This window comes from Brachyistius frenatus, unplaced genomic scaffold (genome assembly GCF_029030835.1).
Source record: "Brachyistius frenatus isolate BFR_SWC_R1_liver_20210118 unplaced genomic scaffold, ASM2903083v1 Contig_31, whole genome shotgun sequence".
NCBI lineage: Eukaryota > Metazoa > Chordata > Actinopteri > Embiotocidae > Brachyistius > Brachyistius frenatus.
This window is the reverse complement of record NW_027210630.1, coordinates 580,381-603,859: the sequence shown is the minus strand read 5'-3', so window position 1 is coordinate 603,859 and position 23,479 is coordinate 580,381. Positions and strand designations below refer to the sequence as shown.

Sequence of the window (23,479 nt, the reverse complement as noted above, 5' to 3'; positions counted from 1 at the left end):
TGAAGGCACTTTGATGGTTTTGTTTGCCTGTTTCAAGCAGCATAAGCACAGTCAAAGTACTTACGTCCATGTATTTCTACTGTTCTGTACCGCCACATCAGCATTACATAAAGCTCTGTAATCAGCATGTGTTAACCAACTATTGACACAAAAAAAAAACAATCAACACTTTTCTCTGTTCAGATCGGCCATGGCTGATGGAGCCGCGGAAAGTCCAGAAGCTCCAGGAGAAGATCTACTTTGCTCTGCAACACATTATGCAGAAGAACCACATGGACGAAGATGCACTGGCAAAGGTAGGCCAAGCCTTTGTTGTGAGATAAGTCATACCGACATAGTACATGAAAGTACATGCATCCTTAGGCAGACAAATCAAACAAACAGTCTTCAAGGACAGGTGGAGTCATGTGAAAAAACAATGACTTTTAACCTTGTCCCTGTCTGTACTTTGTCGGTCTAAATTTCCTTGTCCCTGACCGTCTCTCCCCCTTTCGTCTGGCAGCTCATCAGCCGAATCCCAACGTTGTCAGCCCTGTGCACGCTCCACACCGAGGAGCTTCAGGCCTTCCAGCAACTCCACCCAGAAACAGTCAATGTCCTCTTCCCTCCGCTCTACAAAGAACTCTTCAACCCTGACCCAAACTCTGCCATGGCCATGCCCAAGTGACTGCCTGTGGTCCAAACGCAAAAAACGGCGCCAGCAGAGGACCAAGAAAACAAGACAGCCCCGTCCAACGAGACGATCGCAGCTGTGTCACCATCATGGCAACCACACATTTCCGAGCTCCCCCAAGCACATTTCAGGCTGGTGGGTGAGGAATCATCTGCTAGAAACTTAGAGTTACCGCCAACAATACTAGGAATGTCCAGCACTTATCCCATCCTGTTCACCGATACAGTCTGAAGAATGTATATATAAACGAAACACGCCCCCAAGCCACGACCTGAGTGGGGCTTCCACCCGTCTCCTGAACTGAAGTGACTGACCAGAAATGTACAGACTTTAAAACATCTAGGAACAATTTAAGCTATCAATCTTTAAAAAAAAAAAAAAAAAAAAAAAAAAAAAAATGGGTGAGTTAATTTGATTTAACCGTGAAAAAAAATCTTTTTTGTAAAAATATTTTTTTTCACATGAAGACATTGTGAAGTTGAAGAAGCTGGATGGGGGAGGGAACTATGGATTTAGAGAAGCTATTGTAGATATTCTTCTAGTGGAGAGCGGATTCCAGTATTACTTCTTGTTCTGTTAAAATAAGTTAGTCCTAATTTAAATATACAGCAGTCCACTGCGGCTGACTATACCTTGTCTATGTGTTTTAATTTTATTTGATAGTTTCTTGTGTACAGAATTTGTAAAGTTGAAACTTGTAAAAGAATACTGGGTAAAAACTGGGAGTCAATTTGGGTTCGTTGATATATAGAAGCCTTGTCTGGATTTTGTTCATATGTAAGGAAGGTACGACATCCTTCTGATCAGAACTTATAGAAATGTAAAGAGAGCATATGAAGGATTTAAAAAAAAAATAATGGCTACTACTTTTCAAGGTGAAGATATATACAGAAATATTCTATTTTGCAAGAAAAAGAATCTGGCAGATTTGCCATCCTATCAATCATTTATGTCTCGCTGCAATAATTACGTCCAATAAAAGCTGTACTACTTTCGAACAATCAACCAGAAACAACCAATCTGAAACCAGGACCTCACAATAAACCCCACATCTCTTCCCAAACTCCCCTTACCCTGCCTTTTATCTCTTATGTATCAGGACCTTGACATGAGCTCTTGGCAGACACAAGTGGATTAAAATCACATTGAAAAAGTGTTTTAAAAAAAATCCACTGAAAAAAGGTGACAAAAATCACAACAGACTTGAATTTAAATTCAAAACTTTCCAATCACATAAAACCTGTATGAGCGCTGTACGCTCTCATCCCTCCAATCACTATTTGCACAATCCAGTCCATGGATGTTAATCACTCTGAGCTGTGAAAAACAAAGGACCCTTTCTCTAAAGAGCAATAACTTTCACACTGCCTTTCTGATCTTACTCGTCTCCTTTCCTCCTCTTCCTGTTTTCAGCTGGTCAGAACAGGGTAGCAGTTTTAACTAGAATGCACTATATTTCACTCTCGATCACCGATTATGTCTAGCAATCATTTCTATGGATGGTTCTCATTCTACCACAGACTCCGCAGTGTTTTCAGTGTGGCACAATGTGTTGTGGGATTAGGGCATAAAACAGCACTGATTGAAAGATGTGAAGAAATGCAGATTAACCTCTGATGATCTTTAACAACATTTAAATCTGCATTAACAATGTATACAGGAAGTTGTGATAGACAATCACTTTTTGTTTGTTTTCCTAGTCATTCCATAATTACTAGCACTTAAACGTTGTCATTTTGTTATTGCTTTTTCTGCATTTTGTTGATTAGCATTTGGCCACTGTGTAAAATCACACTGGCTTTAATGGTCATTTATCTATGCGTGTTGTTATCTCTGTCTTTGTAGGTGATGGAACAAATTGAAAAATCATTGAGGATACATGTTTTAGCCACTAGATGCTCTGTATGCATTAGTTTAGCATCTATGATGAACTATGAGAAATCTCAGCACAGCTAAAGAGCTCCCTTTCAAAATGAGTGTGTAACCCTCTACACAACAGTAGCACAGAATTAATCATGGTGGTACTTTTATAGTTTGTTACCGAATCACATGTTTTGGACGAAATGTCAATTTTGCTGAAATCCTTTTTTTTTTTTTTTTTTTTCTTTTCTTTTAATCTAAGACAGCACTTTTACCTCAACTTTAAATGCTATGATTAGTGGACTCTGATCTAGTGTTATTGAAGCACTAAAACGTGAGACCTCTGTTAGGTTTTCTGATGTTTGCAAATGTTCATTGCACGGTGGCCAAATTTTCGACTTCCTGTAGGCACAGACACAGTCAAGACTAGAAATGTATCTGTTAACATTAACAAGACAGGAACCATCCTTGTTTTTAGCCTTCTGTAAATGTTTTTTTTTTCCCATTCGGCTAACGAAACAACGTAGACAGTTTGGGGGAACAAGCACAGATGTTAACCGTTAGCAATCTGTTCACATCCGTCCATTTCCTCCGAAGTCCATCATCTTTCCTTGAACCCCTGACCCGACCACAGATCAGAAGCCGGTGACTCTTAAAGACAATCACTTGCTCATTAAGGCTCGATGCACTACACAGCATCTCTCAGGGAGCAGCTCTTTTTCTGACTTTGCATTAAAAGAGGGTTTAAATATTTTTGCAAATTTACAAAAAAAATTATTAATTATAAAAGAATAACTTTTTAGGATAAAAAAAAAAAAAAAAAAGGCATACGCCGCCAACGTATGGTGGAAACGGAATCTGCCCAGACAAGGCTTTGATAGGTGTATGTCTGTGTGTATGTGTGTACAGAGCATGAATTCACTGTCCAAATCTCCCTAGAGCCCAGACTATATGACAAGCATCGTTAAATAGCACAAGAGAAACACAAAAAATATATATAGCCTACTATATGTCAGTGTGCTCTTGTCACCACTGTACGCCAATGTTTACCGCTTATTTTGCTGCTTTTGGGACAGAGAGGGAAGTCCACTAGTAAGCTGTGATTCAAGTGTCACCATGACAACCCCTGGGACAGTGAATTCCAACTCTGAATATGAAGTTTTTGTGTGTGATGTTTTTATTTTCCCTCGTTAGACTGTGAATCAGAGGGGTGGGATGGGGTTGTGAGGGGGGATGTGCTGGCAAGAACGAGTGGCAACGCAACACTGTAAGTAAGATACTGTAGCAATAAGAACTGGAGGCATTTACTACTGTCATGTTTGCATTGTAAGATTATTTTTTATTTTATTACTATTTACTATTATTATTGTTCTTATTATGACTACTATTCTTCTATTACTATTAGCCTATTGTTGTTCTGTTCTATTTGCATGACGTTTCATTGCAATGAAACATTTGGGGCTTATTTGTGTTTTCTCTTCTCATGATAATGTGGGTTTCGTGGGAGAGGTTTTTGGCAGGGTGGGCAATGGGTTTTGGGCAAATTCCGTATCAATAAGTCAGTTCAAAGCAATTTTTTTCACAAGCTGAAAGAATTTTTAAATAAAATGATCTAATTTATACACACGAAATTAAAAATTTGTCGTTGGATTTAAAATGATTTTTTTTTTTTTTTCCTCTCTCAACCTTTGAATGTGTGAGTTGCTACAACCAGCCAGTGAACGGCCCTTTCTGAACTGGCCTTATTGAACCGGATCAGAGACCCTTAACCTGCTGTGGGAGGGATCGATGTGGGGAGGGTAAATCTATTCTGAATGTTATGGAGTAGCCTGTTCAGTGTGAGGGGCTGAACGCATCATGCGCCTTTACCACTCCATCAACACAGAACGACATCACAGAGCGCACAACAAAAGCAGTCGCCATGACTTCCTGACGACTCGGACAAATTGCGCAGACATTTTTACTACACTTGGTTTGAAATGCATTTCCTACACTTAGTCAAATACACTCCAAACCTCCTTCTCCCTTTCCTAAGAAAACCTGTGTGAATGTGTGTATGAGTGAGTGTATGAGACAGAAAAGCGAGTGAGACGATGTTTGCTCTACCAATGCTTTGTAAACTTTCTTGATGCATTACACGTGTGCAATTGGAGTAGTGTTGAAAATTGTTAATTTATTGTTTAGAATGTCTTTGCGTCCCAGCAAGAGCAAATAAAAACAAAATGTAGCAATCTGTAACCGAAAACCTAAAAGGTACTTGGGCTGCAGAACCTCTTTTACACAGGACTAACAAAACAAAACAAAACAAAACAAAAAAAATACAAAAAAATGAGACATTTTGTTTGTTTTCAAAGTGCCATAGCTAGTGAGGAGAGGAAGGATTGGCAGAGTGGGGCGTAGATGCTTTACTGTGTGAGTTTACTTGAGAAATCAATCAAAAAAGGGGAACTCCAAGGAAAATGTGTATTTGATTACACTGACAAACCGTTTTTACATTTTATGCTTTTTTTCTTTTGGTGGGAACTCTGCTGGATTCTGAACTCTGACTCTACTATTAATCCATGAGCTCTACTGTTGAGTTTTCATTTTCACACGAGAATGAAAGTGTGTGTGTGTGCATGCAGGCATTTGCAATAATAGCGAGCCACAAACACCCACAATCGATGGATCAGACGGGGTTGAAGTTCAGAGCTATGCAGGGGCCTTAGTGAGTCCTCCTTTGAGATGTACATACAATGTGAAGGTCTGAAGTGATTTTTGTTAAATTCTATATTTTATCGCTTTTGTAGACATTTTGTTGTGGGAAGAAAAAAAAATAAAAGAAATTTTATGGGTGCATCTCTGCCTCATTTTTCTGAGTCACACGTACATCACACATTTAATCTTAGTTAAACGTGGAAAAATAGCATTTTGGTAAATTGGTCCATAATGTGCCAGTGTAAAATAATTCTGTTATTAATTATTATTAGAAATATTATTTAAAAAATAAGTCTTTTAGACTTTTGTGAAGTCTTAAAAGATAATCTGGTATTACTGTGATTACCTATTATGTTTCATGAGATACAGCACACTGATATAAAACCTTTATTTAACAGTGCCTTCCTCCTGTAAGCATTTACTTAATACACTGAAAAATTATAATAGCCACCTTGGTGCAAATTGTAATAATCTAATAATCTCGGGTCACAGATCCTCTCATGATGAGATGTCTGTGTTTATATCCCTGTTTACACTGCAAAGTAATCAGGGCTGACACAGGACACCAGGGCGGTATTTTATGAAAATATGTCTGTAAGTAGAAGCGCACGTGTCTACTTTTTTTCCTACTTCCTGCGTTAAAGGTTACATCCTGGTTTCATCGTCCTCTTGTTCGTCTTTCTCCGGCGTCGGCTCTTCCTCACTTCTGTTCCCGCAGCTGTCCGGACGCTTCCTTAAATCTGAACAACAGAAACATCAGTTAGCAACGTGTCGCTCCAATAACACAGTCATTACCACAAGAAAGAGAATACTGACAGGCCTGGGAGGAAGTCCATGCATCCAGCATGAATAATTTGTTTTGATTTGTTGGGAGAAATCTTGGAGAGGACACAAGAAGAGGAAGAGGAAACACAACGCACCTTTGAAATATCAAAACAACTGTGTCTGAATGTTTCTGTTTGTGTGTTTGTTTGCTGGGCTTGTTTGTTTTTGAGCACAGTTTCTTTCCGCGCAGTTATCCTCTAGATGCCGGTATCATGTCTACCCAGAGACGTTAATTAATAGCTAATCAAAGCTAATGTCTCAGCAGCACATCGCCAGCACAAAGACATGATTAATATGTAATCAAAGGCCGTGCAGCACAACGCACAAAGCAGGGCCCACCCCCATGCCTCAAACACTACTGTTGTTATAGAAATAAACGAACACTCGCAGATTAATTAGCTGGCTGTTGGTGTGTGCTGTCTTCATTTGAAGTTGTTGGGGATTTCTCAGAGCCAAGTTGGCCTCCTGAGTGACGACACAGAGGTGACATACAAATACATGCATATGCACACGTACACAAGATAAAAAATTTAAAAAAAATACTGAGAGAAAATCCTATGTAAATGCAAATGAAGTGTGTGACACACATTATTAAATGTCACTATCACACACATGTTTTCTCTGTCTCTCAGATACTGATCTGGTACATTTCTGACCTTTCAGGCCCAGTCGGCGGCAGCAGACACTGCAAGAATGTTTCTGCAGGAAACCATTGATGGCAGCATCTCCAAGATTATCAGGACCAAACAGCATCTCGCCTCTGTTACCACTGCAACAAGGTCAGAGACAGCATCAGAGTGCAGCCTGAAAAAAAATTCTTATCCATCTTTGTTCAATATACATCAAATATGATGTAAAGTTCTTAAATCAGAGGTGAATGATTTCTGAAACCAGAAGTTATTAATGGTATATTTAACAGAAGTGGTTACTGCACCTTTGGTTGTCTGCCATAATGACTGTTGGATCAGTCAACTCCTCTCCCACTCCTGTTAAGAACGGAACAAAGTAATAAGAAAAACACAACAGAACAAAAACAGCGAAAAAGAAAAAGACAGATTCACACTCAACATCTCACACCTGCAAACATACACAGGCATGCCACAAACACACACATGGTGAAAGGACCTGCCTTGTATATCGAGCACCAGCAGCTCTCTGCGCGAATACTCGTAGGTCCAGTGGGAGAACGCTAGCAGCATTTCTTCCAGTGAACAGCAGGGGGTGATCTCCTCTCCTGTGTTGTTGTTGTATTTCCTGAAGTCACCAGACATGTTCCTCTCAATAGTCAACCACTGACCGTTCAAATGCCAGAGGACCAGTGATACATCGAGAAATCTGGTGGGTGGAAAGGCCTAATTACTACATTTGTCTGATGCATGAATATTATACATGGAAAAAAAAAAAAAACACACACACACACCTTGGTGAGTGGTGCATATCATCGGGTTTGACCTGGTTAAACACTTGCATCATCTTCTGGGCTGCTCTCTGCTGCTGGATCTCCTTTAAAGATGTCAAACGGAAATGAATAATGGAGTTCAAGTTATATAAAATTGCCCTTAAATGCGCCCAATTTAGCTGAATGACCTTGCCAGTGGCTTATATAAATATCATCAACAATTCAGTGAATGTTTGCTCACGTGCACCGAATTTTGGTACACTTACCCTTAAACAAAGCTGCAGTGGTGTGCTACCATGGAAGTTTCTCTGCCAGGCATGAACCACCTCTGGCCTGAAGGCTTTGACCACGTACACCATACCAGGTCTGAGTACATCCTGTTCTGCCCAGGTACATAGCATTCTGCAACCCCGTCGGAGACCCCCATCCAGAGAGCCCTCTTCACTGGAGAGGAGCTGAAGCAATGCAGACTGACCTCGTGATGACCAGGAAGAGATTGAGCCTGATTCAGGATCAGTATCAGAGGGAACTTCCTCCAGAGAGTAGATGCTTACTTCTTCACCTCCTACAGAAAATGAGGAAAAACTAAATGAGGTAAATGTAAGAAATTTAAGAGACATTTTTTTGTCAAGTAAAACAACAGTAGATAAGTACAGCTGTTACTAACTCAGAATTTTGCCATTCGAATAGGATGTTACTGCTCAATACAAAGATTTGATTGTTTGTTTTTTTTCGGTCATACAGACGATCGATCGCTATAGATAGATCGATATAGATAGATAGATCGATCGATAGATAGATACTTTATTAATCCCACAAGGGGAAATTGTTTCGCTACAGCAGCATTATGATATTATGATACAGGTAAAGCAATAAAAATAACAGAGTAAAAAATATTAAATATAAAAATGCACAATATATACAATAAAATAGAATAATATTAAATTAAATTAAACTAACTAAACAATCGTGCAAGGAATTAAACAAACAAGAAAACAAACAACCAACGGTGTTATTGTTGGGTGATAACCCTATCTGGCAATTAGAAAATGTGCAGCCCGCTCTACTTTGTCTCTGGTTTGCCGAGGGTCTCTGGCCCGGTCTGCTTCCAGCAGCATGCAGCAGACGTGTCATCCTCTGCCGTCCCCCCTGTGGTTTCGGTGCGGGTATTCCGAGACAAAGGACTCTGCTTCCACATGGGCTCCTTGTCACCTCTGTCCTCACCTGCATACCTCCTGGCTGGCAGGGACCAGCAAACATAAAAACACCCCTTTGCCCTAGCCTCTCTCCTGACCGGACAACCCTGTGACCCCCACCACGTCTATCTAACCGACGCACTGACGGCAGCCTGCTCCACAGGCTGATGGGTCTCTGATGGATTAATCAACTTGTTGACTTTGCTGCTGTAAAAAAAGAGACCTAAGGAGACTAACACCAAACAAGAAAATTACCCAACATGGAAACAGGAGTGAAGGGGATGGTGTGAGCCAATCTCATCAGATTGTTTCTCTCCATTGCTGTTAACACACAGACACAACAGGGTCAAAACTACTAATGACACAATACACAAGTGCAATTACTCATTCAATCCCAGAAAAACAGACACACAATAGGTGATTCCAGACAGAAACCCCTTCGGTAACAGAGTGCACCATGAATGTTGATCGCCTCTGATTTAGTCAAGCATTCATTTTCAGAATACAATGTTAATACCTGAATAGTGTGGATACAAATTGTCAGTGGACTGAAATGAGGAGCTCTTGGCTGCTGTAAACAAAATGAAAAAAAAATGACAATACAAAACAGTACAGTCTCACAATAATGAACAAATTAATTATATTGCCATATTACTTTAAAGGAGATGTATTCAAGCTATATGCTTAGAAATACCTTCAGGTGTGATGCCACTCTGTAAACTGTGACAAAGACAAAGATAAAAATGTTATGTAATTATTACAATCAGGGGCTTTGAAATTCATGGTCATTGTGGCTAGTCGGAAGAGAGGCAGACTTACGAAGACCTACGGTTCATGGATCTGGCCCAGCTGTTCCACGCTGAATGAGGAGGGCTCCACACATCCTAAAGAACAATCAATCAGACCAATCTCACTGACATAAACTCACTGTGTATTGTATGTCCTGAATATTTCTGATGCCACCACAAATTTAACACAGATTTACCTGATGGGAAAACACCCGTTTCTGCAACAAATCCATGGGTTCAAAATCTGAAACAATTGTGATATTAAAAATCATCAAATCTTGAAAACAAAACTTTGCAATGTTGGTAATTTATACACACATAATGGGTTGGTAGTATAACAAATTCAGAAAGGTCTTGATATGACAAACCAACAGGCTCTTTTTATTGTCATCTACCTCTCTCCACCTTGTCATTCTTCTTGTGCTACTGTGCACACAGATTCAACTGGATGATGTATATTTACAGTTACTTTCTGAAATCTCTACTTACTAATACAGTGTGCACTCAATCTAAATAGGATTGTAGGTCCTTACTAAGCTGACAGAGACTGGTTGAAGCAGACCAACATGTAGGTTCTCCTCTTAACCTCTGACGCCTTCTCCAGGAGGCATCAGACCAATGGGACTGCACAGCAACCTATTTACCATAACAAATAAAGAGATAAAAAAAAAAATAAAAAAAAATCACAGAATATAACTTTTGAAGAGAAATTTCAGTGGTCATGAATACAGTCAATCTCAACCATATGCTCTGAGAAACACAACTAGTTGCACATTACAGGATCTGGACTGGTCTCCTGTATCTTCACTGTCTTCCTTTTCTGTTTTTTTCCTCTGTTGTCCAACACCTGAGTGAAGTCAGATGATTTGGACCACTCTGCAGAAACAAAGATACACATAAGCTGTTCAACTGTGTGGATGCATGATAACACAATAATGCACCCAGTACACAAAAGAAGCCATAATGTACATACAGATTTAAAAAAAAAAAAAAAAAAAAAGAAATTGTATAAAGTTTGCTTTTCTATTATTTTCATCGGGAACAAAACACAAGGAATATCTGAATATCTTCATACCTGAATAATACATGTCTTTTTATAATACAAGTTCTAGCGCTTTCACAAAAATGAGGTCAACATTTCCATATACTGTATACTTATCGTAAACATTTCTCAGCTAATGCAAGCTCTTTTGGCTTGTAGATTTTCTAACCGCACTTGTCTGCAGCGATACCTTGGCTCCTGCTGCATTGTAGCAATGTGTTATCCATGAAGCCCCACCTACCAGACTCTTTGTTCATTGGCTCGTTGAGAGAAGGAAATGATTCCATCATTGAGCCGATGGGTGCTCCAGAAAAAGTGATATTCTCCACGCTGGAAGACAGAGACCTGCAGTAATCGTAGGGACGGTCTCTGGACATACACAGCAACCTGGGGGATTTTATTGGTCTTCTCCATTGGCTGGAATGCCTGGACTGAGAATATGGTTGGCTATCAACCAGAGAAAAGGCAGGATTTATTAAACCCTCGGATATGTCTGGTGGGTCAGACAGTAGGAAAGCATTGCTCGAGGCTCGGCATAAGTCTATATTAGACATCTGTTCCTGTGTCCTTTCCTCCTCTTGCTCTTGCTCTTCTTCATCTTCCTCCTCTACTCCCATTTCCATGGACGTTTCCTCCTGATTAGGATATAAATGATGGGGTGACTCCAAGCCTCTGCGTGAGAGAGGAGAACCACAGCAGGATGGTTCACAGGACTCACAGGGTGTCTGAATCCTGACACCACAAAGAGGAACTCTGCCACTGTAAAAGTGAGAGGAGGAGGCACGGGACGCAGGTCGAGAAACTCCCAACCAATGGTCAACAGTAGCAGACTGTGAATCCTGAGGAAAGAATGTGTTGCACAAAACATTTCAAACTGTAAAAGTCATGAGCTTTAATGTGGAAGTTTGACTGTTATAAAGCTGAGAGGACAGTGTTAGGTATTAAAATAATGATGTGATACTTTATGAGTCTGGACACAATCTTTTTAAGCTGGTCTCCCCCCAAAGGCCGAGGTCAGGTTTGCAACATCCTCATTTTCTTTCATTGCATTATTATGAAATGACAGCATTAAAATAAAACACTAAATACCTCCTGTGCTGTTTCCTCTCCCATCTCGGTGGGTCCATGTCTGTCGCTGCCTCCAACATGGCACTCCTGTGACACAAGTCTACTCGCCGCCAAACTATGGCCTTTTAGTAGGGAGGGTGAGGTACTTTTACATGAGTTGGCCATCAGTCGCCGCATATTAGGAACATCACAGTCGGCAACACTTCCGTGTGGGAGGGACCAGCTGTGGGGGTGGACGTGCCGGGATGCTGTGATGAGTTGACATTGAGCCAGGCGTGCTTCCTCCTGATGTAGGCTGTCGGAAGCAGAGAGCAGAGTGAGGGTGTCCACGGCTAGCGCCAAAAGGTCCTGGAGTTGACCCAGCTGACAGTCCAACTCTGACAGGCTGTCCTGGATGAAGCTGACCTTCTCTGAGACTTCCCCCACCGTCATGCACATCTCTTCTGCTCTAGTGGAACAAAACAAAATAATATTTATACTTTCAAAACGTGTTTTTCCTCCTTTTAACAATAATGTTGCATGTTTGCTGTTCTTCAGTTTACCAAATCTCACAGCTGATAAAAATCAGTGAGCAGTCGACCATAAACTCATACCAATGTCACAATCAAAATGTAAATCAATCATATACATACATACAATTACAAAGAATCAGCTGCAACTGCAGTGTAAATTTCCAGCAAGAATGATATCACTGTTCACGTGCATTTCACTTTTCTGTGATTTATCGGAGTCAGAAAAAAGCGCTCTTTTTAAACAGAAATATAAATTCACTGAGAATCAGCTGTCATCTTCAGACAGATGCATCAACACGAATACCTGTTAATCACATAATAATCATTATGAGGGAAAATATGAGGACAGAAAGAGCCATTGTGGGTCCGATAGTACAGACAATGTATTGTTTTTTGCTTTAAACACAAATGTCTGGCCTCCCACTTATTAGAGAAACTATTATCACTTCACTACACCAAATCCAATTTGTACCAGGCGACAGAGCACCTAATCATTTTTAAACATTCTTCTTTGCTACATGAGCCCCTTATACTAAATGTCACTATCACAGCTTACTCTTTATAAAAGCATGAACGCTGATATCATCCTGTACGAGGACCCACATGAGACAAATATAAAAGGCCAGAAAGTAGTCAGAGAGACAGCAGGGCCTGATGCAGTAGAAACACACAAGAGCATCTCTGTAATTGCACATTCTACACTCCTAGTTTACACAATATCAATCCAACCTCTCAGCTGTGGCTTTAATCCTGTTAATTTGGCTGCTGTGGAGACATTCACTCTTCTCATGAAAGTACGCCTGTACACATTTCTCCTCAAACTCATGGAGCTTCTTGCGATCCTTGTGGCCAAGATAGAGCTCTGGTAAAGAGAAGTAAGAAAGGAGAGGTGACTTTATTGACTTGTAAGCTGCTTAATTAGTTTTCTATCCACAACACACACGCTTTGGTACTCACTAAGTCCAGAGCTTCTCTCTTCCCGCTCAGCATCTCCACTAAATTTCCTGTTGATGGCTCTCAAAGCGAAGGTCATGTGACTAAGGAGGATCAGAGGCGGGGGCAGCCATGGCCTTTCCTGATAGGTCATTATGTAGCGATACCGGTTGTACTTCCACAGCTTGTTGGATGTTGATGCCATGTCAAAGTAGATGTTGCTGTTAATAAGAAGACAACAGTCATTTAAGAAGGGCCCATTAAAATACTAAATAATTTAATTACGATTTCTTAAAATGAACATACTTAAAAAATGCAATGAGGATGTTGACCATGATAATATACTGGAAGAACAAGTAGACCGCCTGGAGGATTGGCGTGAGGAAGGACGCAGGAGGACATGGAAGATCTGTGCCACATGCTGTTGACACACAGGTAATGATCAAATTATGTTTAACTCATTCACCAATGTCACAAATACTGAAATGCCTGAATGTAGATTGATTTTGTTCTTTTAACATTACTGTGCAAATGCTTTTAGCCCGACAGATGTTTAGATTCGTATCAATCACATAACATTAGAGAGGTGATTTCATTGGTCTGAAATTCCTTCTGCTTATTGTCAACGACCACAAACAAACATACAGTGACCAGTAGCAAGTTGCACTTTGCAAGAAAATCTGCCATTAAGCACCTCCACAAGGAAACTCGAGGTGACAACAAAAACATGGACATTAAATTCTAGTGTTTTTATTGAATCACTAACGATCTATCTCTGACGCGTAGACCTCTCCATAGATCATCCAGTAGGGCTGGAAGACGATGTCTTGAGCGAGGCTCCAGGACGGCTCCTCATCTGGCGACAGGATGGCCTTCCTGGACACCCCGAAGCTCAACAGTACTATTGCCATCATCACCACGATGAAGAACATGTTACTGGTCTGGGCACAGAGAGAGAAAGAGGTGGGAGTGGTTACTACAAAGAACACTTCTCCACTTTCTTCTCCAACAAGTCTTGTAGCGTCTCTACTAACCATCTTAGTGATCATGGTGAGGTAAGGGCCAGCATACTGATTAACAGCCAGCAGATCTGTCACCCTGATGAACCAGAAGATGATGTCCAGACAGTAAGTGATGCGTCCTGCCGTCAGGTAAGGCTCAGGATGCCAACGCATTACCAGTCCGGCCAGGAAAAGGAGGATGGCTATGAAATCTGAGACGTTCCAGTACTCTGAGAACCAAATCTTCAGCTTCTGGACCAGCTTCCTCGGCTCAGACATTAACACCTAATTTAGAGGTATATATTTTGATAGTTTTTGTTATCTAGCATGAAACTGTATTGCTTTATCAAACATGATATTATTTTCATTGAAAATTGTTTACACATATATTCCTATAAATAATTGTATTATCTATATTTTTTACAAATGCCTTCTTTGATCTCTCACCTCTCTGGTTTTCTCTACTGCAGTGGACAACATGTACGCTATGACCAGCCACTCCTGAACACTGGGTCGATCCCCCATCTTCACCAGGACGACGTAGGAGAATAACATCAGAAAGACCAAGTAGGACATCTAAAGTAGAGACAGAAAAACATTCAGAGAGAGATAATAAGAGATTAGATACCACACACAGACAAGAGATACAAGAGCGATGTAATGTGCTCCGATGTACGCCACCTACGGTGTGAAACCAGAATTTGACAACAGGAGCTGTGTAGAAATCATAGAGTCTTGTGATCCAGAACAGACACAGCACAGTTACGGAGGAGACCGTTTCTGACACAGAACCAAGACATTTGTTATGGAAAGACAGGCCTCGCTCTGCATCCTGACTGTCCTGTAAGAGGGTAGACGAGAGTACAACAGGAAGAACAGAATGGGAGACCAGACAAAAGAAGTGTGATACTGAGGCTATTAGGAGTCCAGATCCAGTTTGAAAAAAGTGCTGGATGAGAGAACCACTGACACTTTACCATGTGATCAGTTCCCTCAGGTGATGATGCTGACTTGACAGAGTCAAGTCCAAACAGCATTGCCTCATGGGTCTGTGGTACGTGGCACATTTCAGCTTTGCTCTTAAACTCCAGTAGCAAGATGGCGGGAGGCAGAAGAAGGCTCAAAATGATCTGAACCAAAGAGATAACAAGTGTATCATGTAAGACTATACAACTACCAAGAAACTTCAGGAAAGCATAACTTATGACATGAAACATTAGCTTAATCAAGAAATCTTTTTTTTAATTAAATTTGGATCAAATGACTAATTGTAATGATAATTGTAATGCTATTACAATGGTCAATGGGCTGGGATGTTGAACCCAGGTAGAATTACATTTATTATTTTCGTCTGTTCATTTTTCTTTTCAATTATAATCAGAGACCACTTTATGGTTGTAACAAATTCAAACATATGAATTTAATCTGGTTTATCTGACTTTTTCTGCAATGTTCACCTTCAAAAAAGAGTTTTTCCTCATGTTGAGCGGACCGGTCCAGAGATCTGTGAGGAGGGTCTGGGTGCAGGAGTGTGAGACGAACGGTCTATGACATGAGGAGACAGCCATCTGCAGACAGGTGAAGTGGCTCCATGTCTCCATCTCAGAGGTCAATAGCTTCATGGCCATTTGTTCGTTCTGACGAAATGCACAGTCTAACACATCCACAGCCAGCTGACCAAACTCACTGAGACACAGAGACAGGAAAGAGACACAGGTTTCATTATCAACAATTAAATGACATTTATCAAATAAACATAAAAATAAGAAATAAACACCAACAACACCAAAAACTCAAAACACAGGATGAAACGAGACTCGAAAACAGTCAAAATTACACATTGGATCTTTAGTCACGCTACTACGAACCTATATCTCATAAACACACAGTAACATATAGTCATGTGAAAAAAATAAGTACCTCCCATAGAAATTGTAGACATTTTTGACATGTTTTCGAACAAGCAAACATTGAATCCTTTTTGATGCAGTTACAACAGATAAAGGTGATAAACTTGAACAACACTACAAGAAAAATTTGGTTTTGTAATAATATATTCAAGAAAAATATCAATAGATGTAACATTTTATGAAAAAAAGTAAGTACACCCTTGGCCTCAGAAGCTAGAATTGCCCCCTTTAGCAGAAATAACTTCTTGTCTGTTTCTTCTATAATTATCCTCTTGAAATTCTTGATCATTTTTCCATGTAAAATTCCTTTATCTGCAAGATGTTTGAAGGTTTTCTTGCATGAACTGCCGGTTGAAAAATCCACACAACATTTCAATAGGTTTAATCTTTGATTTTTCTGTCCACAGCACATTTTTCCAAAAGGCCTGGTCTTTGCCTGTATGTTCAATGGCAAATTGTACTTTTGCTCTCATGTTCTTCTCAGACACCAAAGGCTTTTTCCTGGCACGTTTCCCATTTCCGTTAAATTTGTTCAATATCTTCCTGATTTTAGATGCCTGCACTCTGACATCAACAATTCTGAGCAGATCATGCAGATCATGTGATGTCATTTTGGGATTCTTGGAGACTTGTTTAAGCAACAGTCTGCTCCTGGTTTGAATTTATGCAGTGGAAAGCCCTGAACAAATGCAGTCATTTAAAATCTACGCTCCTTATAGATGTTTCTTTTTTTTTTTTTACAGTGGAATAATTTAGATTCAATAATTTGGAGATCTTTTTAACTACCTTGCTACACTCATAGATTTACAAAAGCAATTTTGAAGGCCTTAGAGAGCTCTTCACACCTTGGCTTGATGACAACACACACTTCAATAGCAAAGACACCAGACCCTCAATATCAAAAGTTTAAATAAGAGAAGTTCCCCCTGTCACTCCCTATGGTTCTAATCATGGCCTCTGTACTCTGGAACCCCTGATTCTAATGTTATGGATTTAGGAGGGAATGAATGTGACTGAACTGTATTTTTGTTATGTAAATCATGAGAATACCCACAAAATGTCAATTATAGGTGTAATTTATCCAAGTATATCACTTTTATCTGAAGGCACTGTTTTAAGGAGGATCAATTCTTTCCCTCTTCAAATATGTTGAAAACGTTACAACAGCTTTCCTTCATTATTTCACATGATTGTATACTCACAGTGAATATGTCTTGAATCGCTCCGCAACGTTGTCGTCCATGCTGCTCTGCCTTGCCTCGAAGGCCATGGAGCGGTAAAGCTTACAGGCTACAATTGCACGTGCCAAAGCTTCTTCGCTGTGTTGCCACAGGAACAGTGCCATCTGCTGCCGCTGCTGAAGAACTGCCCACACAAACAGGTCGCTGAAGTTGAAAGGAACCAGCATCGAAGCCTCATCAAGGCCTGGACTCAACGTCATCTCTTGACTGGTGCCGGGTGACACATCTTGCTCCTACATGCAAAAGACAGAAGTGCGGACGTAAGAAAAGACAATGGAATGGAAATAAAGAGGGCTAGAGATGACCCACACAAAAGATGTGATAGAGAAAAGAGGAGGCAGAAGGGAAAATAAAGAGGCAATGTAACACAGTTTAAAATGTAAAAATAAAATGTCTGTACAAGGCTATATTAAAGATGCCTTGGAGATCCAAAAGGTTGAGTTACACAGGGGTACAAGAATTTATCAGAAAACACATAATTGTTTCAATTGTTAAGTATTGGTTTGAATGACTTAAAGGAAGTTTGACAGTATACGTATAACCCACACTGAAAACTCGAATTCTGCCCCAACCAGTCAAGTTACAGTTTACATCCATGTCTGTCTAGACTCATATAATAACGCAGTGAAGTCTTTGAATGAAGTAATGAAAGTTATTAAGTGTATTTTTAGGAAGGACGACAACCTGAAAAGATAATGCCTCTGGCCATGGCTGTCGCCGGCGCCCTCACCAACCTTGCGTTTGTAGGGCTGAGCAGTTCTAAAGAAATGCAGGTCCTGAGGACTCCTGTTCCTGGTTGGCACCAATCCTCGTCTGTGTTTAGGCAAGGAGGAGGAACTATCCTGTCTACCCTCCTACAAAACAATGAGGAATGGGCTAATTACTTGTGAGAAAATTCAAGTGAAGCCATTTTTATAGGACATTTATTAAAAAACAGCAGACGAAAAAATACTTCGTAGTATCAGTGCTCACTTTGTCCTGCATGCGGCTGTACGCGGCTCTGAACTGTTTCCGTGTGTAGTTGCTGCGGTACGCTCCTCCTATAAGGTATTCAATCACCAGGCCGATGTCAATGAGGGAAAGACGGTAACCTATGGGAAGAGAAGTCTATACATATACACACACACACACATACATACATACAAGAACACAGTAAACGACACATACTGAATATAATACACAGATGTAGATATGGCTGCTCCAGTAAATAAAAAGAAACTGTAAAATACGATAACATCTGTAGTATAATGTATAATTTCTGTATGCATGCATGTACTTTTGTATTATAATTTAATATTCATGATTAAAGGCCTTCTCACTACTCACCTGTTTTGTGTCTTCAACAAGGTGGTGCAGGAAACGGTGTGTCTGCCCCTGTGGCTGGAGAGACAAATTTGTATTATTATTTAGAGAGAAAAGATGAGTAACCAGAAATCTACCAGTTACTTTTTTAACACAATTGCATATTGCACATTAAGCGGCAGCTCTGCGATTGTTAACTTGACTCTTGAAGGGACTTATTATTCCAGAGTTATGAATAAGTAAACAGGCTTTAATACACAAAAAATAAAGGAAGTGTGGAGAAAGCCAAGTGTGAATGTATGACAAAGAGCTCTGTGATTTCAGAAAATCCCCAAAAACAACAACTTGGAAAATACCCTAGATGCAACTGACCACAAAACACAGTGAATCTTGGTGCAAAACACTTACAGTGCATTATTGTGATTTCAATCAAAGCCACAGTTTTGGAATTTGTGCTTCAAGAGCCACAAACAAAAGAATTGTTTTTCTTCAGTTTGTATAGCAAAGTGAGAGCCAAGGGAAAACAAAAGACAGCACAGCAAGACAAACAAGAGTTGTGTGGGGTGCGAGATATTTTTCCTATGATAGAATGACAGCTTTTTAAAATGTATTTCAGTGTTGTATTCTATTCTTGATCAATGAGATTGAAGAACTCAAACAGAAAGGCGTGTCTTAAACATTATAAGTAGTTAAATATATCACAACAACCGTGTTGTAGAGCTCCTCGAGACAATCCACGGTGAGGAAGCGGCTCATAGTCATGCCGTTGTCGATCAGCATTTTGACAAAACTGACACGGTCCATCACCAGAGCATCGAGCATTGCTTGCTCCAAGGAGCCCACCTACATACAGCACATTCAATTATTAAAATTGATATGATCACGACAGAAAAAAATAAGCATGTACAATGTTCCTCATCTGCGTTAATGGACTGCATTTAAACTATATCTTGCAGAAGTGATTTTCAGTCTCACCTGCCAATGCTGTCCGTACACTAGGACGTCTTTCTGAGCAATGTCAGCCCTGTCCCAAGCCAGAGCCATGCTCAGCTGCTCTGCAGGACTGGCCTTAGTGCCTGTGTTTTATTCAAAGCAAAAAACATACAACGCAACTTATTTCACTACATTCCAAGCACACCTTTTTCCTGGCTGACATTTTGACTTGTTGAAGAAAAACCCTGATCTAACATAATTGATCATTAGTCCAAGCGTGGATCTAATCAATCCATAAAGAATGAAGCAATTGTTAATGTTACCATTTAAACATGCACTTTTCCTGCTGACATGTTAAACTGTTCACAGAGAAAAATGCCTACAATCACTACCAAGAGGAGAAAACAAGTACCCTTGAGAGTGGTAGTCAAAATGGCTGCATCAGGTGCCATCTGGTCCTCTGACTCTGAATCAAAGATGGTGATCTGTTGTTTAATGAAATACTGATTGAGTAATTGCTGTCTTCAATGATAACGCACACATTCCCGAATGCTGTTTTACTCACAGACTGTCTGTGATCCATACACTGCAGGAGGAGAGTGTAGAGGTGAGTGGCTTCGGTCCTCTCTACGCCAAACACACCTCCAATCCTGACGAGGAAGTCCTCTTCAATGTCAGCATCCAGTTGCCTGAAAAACGCAGTGGATATTTAAAGTAACATAAGACGTAGGCCTATCCAGTTTATTAGGGAAGCTTCACAGCACTATGCTGTACATTGTTGTAAAACCCATATTGTGTCATTTTTAGCTGCACAAGATTTACAGTTTTCAGTCATTACAGTTGGGATTTTATATCACTTAACAAGCTTTTTAAATGCCATGTTGGGCCAAAACAAAGAAGGTGCGGGCCAAACCTGGTCCACGGGCCCCAAGTTGGGCTGCTCCATTTCAATGAGACTGCAACTTATATTGGAGTTTCATTTTACACAACATGTTGGATCCAAATGACCCATAAATGTGGATTCACTGCACATAGGTCGACACCTAACTACATACCTGTCAACAGCAGTCTGCTTGTGTAAGAAGGCGAGGAGGTCAGCAGCCTTGCCCGAGCCCTCGAACACAAACACCGGCACAGGGGGCACATTGCTAACATAGTCCAGCACTGTAGACACAATGGCAGGACCTCCCTCCACCACCACACACACCACAGGCACGCCTTGGTTTAGTCCTACAAAGACAGGAGGAGAGGGTAATGTAGTATCGGTCGCATTGAAGCCATGTGCTTCCTTTATGTATTGCACAAAAACACACACTGACTCACGAGGATGTATCTTCTGTAGATTGATGTGTTTTTCCAATTTCCTCCTGATGCCGTGCTGACAGCCGTGTTTTCCCAGAGTCCCATCGTCCACCAACAGAAAGTGGGAGTGGAAACCATTAAGACAGGCCCGCTTGCTCAAGGGGTTCCCCAGCGGCTGGTAAGGCCTGAACACCTGAAACAATGTTGAGTCAGTCGTAGTAAAACAATGCACTATGATATATAATGTTGTAAACACTTGTACACATTTTCGGTGAAGAATGGTGTTCTCATTCGGCATGAAACAGATTTTAGTACTGACATCTCTGCCTATGAGGTCCACGTTGTTATCAATCACTCCCCACGGTGCAATGCCGACTGTGTTTCTCTTCCTCAGGTCGTGACTTCCAAATGTTTTCACGGCCTCACCCACGTACTTAGAAACACCTACAAAGCATATAAAGAGCAGCTGAATGCAGAGCAAATATATAATTAGACATGGCATGCTGTCACAGCCCACACATTAGACACAGGGACACTGAGAATAGATGCACTAAAATCCTTTGACAACAGCATGACATATAAATTGACATACCACTCAAAATAAAACCCTTTGTTACATGGACATCATACAGGCAGATGTTTCACATCAGTTAATGCATGTCAGACATTAGCCCAAGATTCAGTATACTGACCCACAATCGTTACCTGTATTAATGCCATCAGTGAGTATCCAGGCCCCTGTGCTGAGGGCAGCAGTGATCAGCCCTTTGCTGAAGGCCTGCTTGACTTTCACGGGCAGTGTAAAGTTTTCTGAGCCTCCCTGGATGGTCAGTAGCAACTTGGGTCTCTCCATCTGCCATTCCCTCAGCATCAGTTGGAGTAATGCTTCTGGCTTGGAGTCCACAGCCACACGAACATACTGGAAAAACATAGAGGTGTTTGGGACTCAGAAGCTCTTTTCTCAGGTGCTGCTAGTGGGATTGTTTTGTCACGACTGTAGATGTCATCTTTGCTGTCATACAGCGCGATAAAACCTGCTTCCATCATAATAAAGCAGTATGTACAACAAATCTAGACCCTTGGCTCACTCACTCTCGGGCAAGCATTTATCATTATTTTTAGAGAAATACTTTGTTAAAAATGAGGAATATATTTAAAGATTTGTTCTTAATGTAAACTGAGCCTAGAAACACACAAACAGTTTTTAAACTTCCAGACCTTGGCCCGACAGACACGTGTGGCAGTATCTTCAAAATCGATGGTCCCATAGGCGTTGGTGGGACTGGCTTTGGTGTGCAGCTCCATGGACCAGTCCTCTTCCACGTCCTGCCCAGGACCAGGATGGAGAGATACTGGAGGAAGGTACTCCTGCCATGAGTGTTCCCCCATCAGGCGGCCACAACAACATCTGGCCAAAACAAAGACATTGAAAAGAGTCTTAGGAAAGGTGACAGTTGGGGCTGTAAAGGCCATATTTATTGGGCTTCACAGATTAGCAGAGAAATAAAAAAAAATAAAAGACTTGCTCGGACAACGCTAGTTCTATATTTATGCTACTAATGGTTTGCAGTGTCACCTAAAGAAACCCCCAAACCAAAAGCAATATATATAATTATTTTTATGATTTAATATCACACCTCATAATGGCCCAATATAACCTTTTTCCATGCATATTTTGTCTTCCGTCTCTGTCCTACCATATTATGTATATGTATTTTTAAAAGACACACCTATTACTTGCTATGAATTAATTTTAGATAAATATAGGAACATAGGACATGTGGGGATTCTTAATTAGATATTTCCCTTCGACTATGCATGTAACAAATATATGTCGGTAAAGCACCCCAAATAAAGGTAGAGTTGTTCATGTATAATTTACAAAGAAAAGGCCTTTACCTGGACTATTTAAGGCAGAGTGCTACAATTCCTCTCATTTTCCTGTCTCCTGTCCTTCCTCTTCACCTCCCTTTGTCATTGAGTCTACATTTCTGTTTGGTTGTGTTTTACATTTCACAGCCCATAAAATTCCCACGTTCTCTCATTCATTCCTAAATCCCCCTACGCTGTTAGTACTTTGATCATTTTGAGTCTGTAAGCCCCATTAAAACTGAGAAAATGTAAAAGAAATAGAGAAAAAGTAAAAAATAAAAAAAAAACCGCGAAATGTCAAAAAAAGGAGCATAAAACTTCACAAAATATGAAAACAAGAACCTCATGGAAGGGTTGATTGGGTGTTATGTGAGGGTATAAAGAGAGACATAAACAAAGAATTCATAAATTATACCTGATTAAGTTTTGGCATACTTGGCATACTGGAATACATCTGTAGGAAACAGGAAAAAACACATTATCAAAGAATACACTTCCTGGAAGGAAGGGCCGACCGCCAAATAGTTCTGCTCTGAGAAAAATATTGTTTCCAAGCACTGATATTAATGTCATACGATGTATTGATGAAACAAACCCGCCTGTATTTCTTCTGAGAATCATAAAATCTTGTACTTCCAACACTTTTTGGAAGCTCATCACTGCGATTAGATTCCAGTTTACCTGTGTAGGTCCCAGGAGGAAGGGATAAACTTCACGCACTCTCTCTTGAAGAAGGTTTCCTCAATCCAACGCTTCCGTGACTGGAACGAGAAGAGAAAATGTTCACTTACGGTACACAGATCCTGGAGCAGTAACGGCCTTTATTTTCATCTTCACTGGCAAACTTTTCCTCAAGCAAGAAAAGATACACACATCCTTAAAAAAAATGTAATCAGTGACCTTCTCAGGGAAGCTCATTGTAGTG

General features: G+C 40.4%; 2 protein-coding genes across 3 annotated transcripts in view; one reads left to right on the top strand and one right to left on the bottom strand.

The window, feature by feature from the left end:
• rorb (RAR-related orphan receptor B) overlaps window positions 1-5,371 on the top strand; it is a 24,050-nt gene extending 18,679 nt beyond the window's left edge. The window contains exons 9-10 of the mRNA XM_069699727.1: window positions 184-296; window positions 503-5,371. Coding sequence (XP_069555828.1) covers window positions 184-296; window positions 503-667 — 278 coding nt within the window. The 3' untranslated portion in view covers window positions 668-5,371. The remainder of the gene's footprint in view (window positions 1-183; window positions 297-502) is intronic.
• trpm6 (transient receptor potential cation channel, subfamily M, member 6) lies at window positions 4,687-23,479 on the bottom strand. 2 transcript variants are annotated; one of them, XM_069699725.1, is made up of 40 exons: window positions 23,455-23,479; window positions 23,236-23,315; window positions 22,970-23,008; window positions 21,901-22,090; window positions 21,388-21,601; window positions 21,002-21,126; window positions 20,704-20,875; window positions 20,436-20,610; window positions 19,946-20,069; window positions 19,793-19,865; window positions 19,423-19,523; window positions 19,156-19,290; window positions 18,472-18,525; window positions 18,118-18,252; window positions 17,880-17,999; window positions 17,107-17,378; window positions 15,452-15,680; window positions 14,972-15,124; window positions 14,680-14,835; window positions 14,442-14,570; window positions 14,028-14,279; window positions 13,760-13,934; window positions 13,300-13,414; window positions 13,018-13,214; window positions 12,790-12,922; window positions 11,570-11,996; window positions 10,722-11,319; window positions 10,217-10,314; window positions 9,972-10,074; window positions 9,636-9,682; window positions 9,470-9,534; window positions 9,345-9,370; window positions 9,168-9,221; window positions 8,906-8,971; window positions 7,721-8,019; window positions 7,476-7,558; window positions 7,185-7,390; window positions 6,990-7,041; window positions 6,712-6,824; window positions 4,687-5,970 (listed from the first exon to the last, which is right to left on the bottom strand). In XM_069699725.1, exons 1-40 carry the CDS (start codon window positions 23,470-23,472, stop codon window positions 5,876-5,878), a joined length of 5,898 nt encoding a protein of 1,965 aa, XP_069555826.1. In that variant the 5' UTR covers window positions 23,473-23,479; the 3' UTR covers window positions 4,687-5,875. The 2 variants fall into 2 exon arrangements, with proteins under 2 accessions (XP_069555826.1, XP_069555827.1); XM_069699726.1 differs by lacking the exons at window positions 4,687-5,970; window positions 6,712-6,824; window positions 6,990-7,041; ... (9 more) ...; window positions 10,217-10,314; window positions 10,722-11,319 and having other exon boundaries at window positions 11,658-11,991.

Bases quoted from the DNA above. Each gene is read 5' to 3' on its own strand.
- trpm6 (XM_069699725.1), bottom strand. The intron at 15,681-17,106 runs GTGAGTATACAA...TCTGTGTCTCAG, and splicing joins CGATTCAAGACATATTCACT to TGAGTTTGGTCAGCTGGCTG. The intron at 13,935-14,027 runs GTTAGTAGAGAC...CTCTGTGCCCAG, and splicing joins TCACCATGATCACTAAGATG to ACCAGTAACATGTTCTTCAT.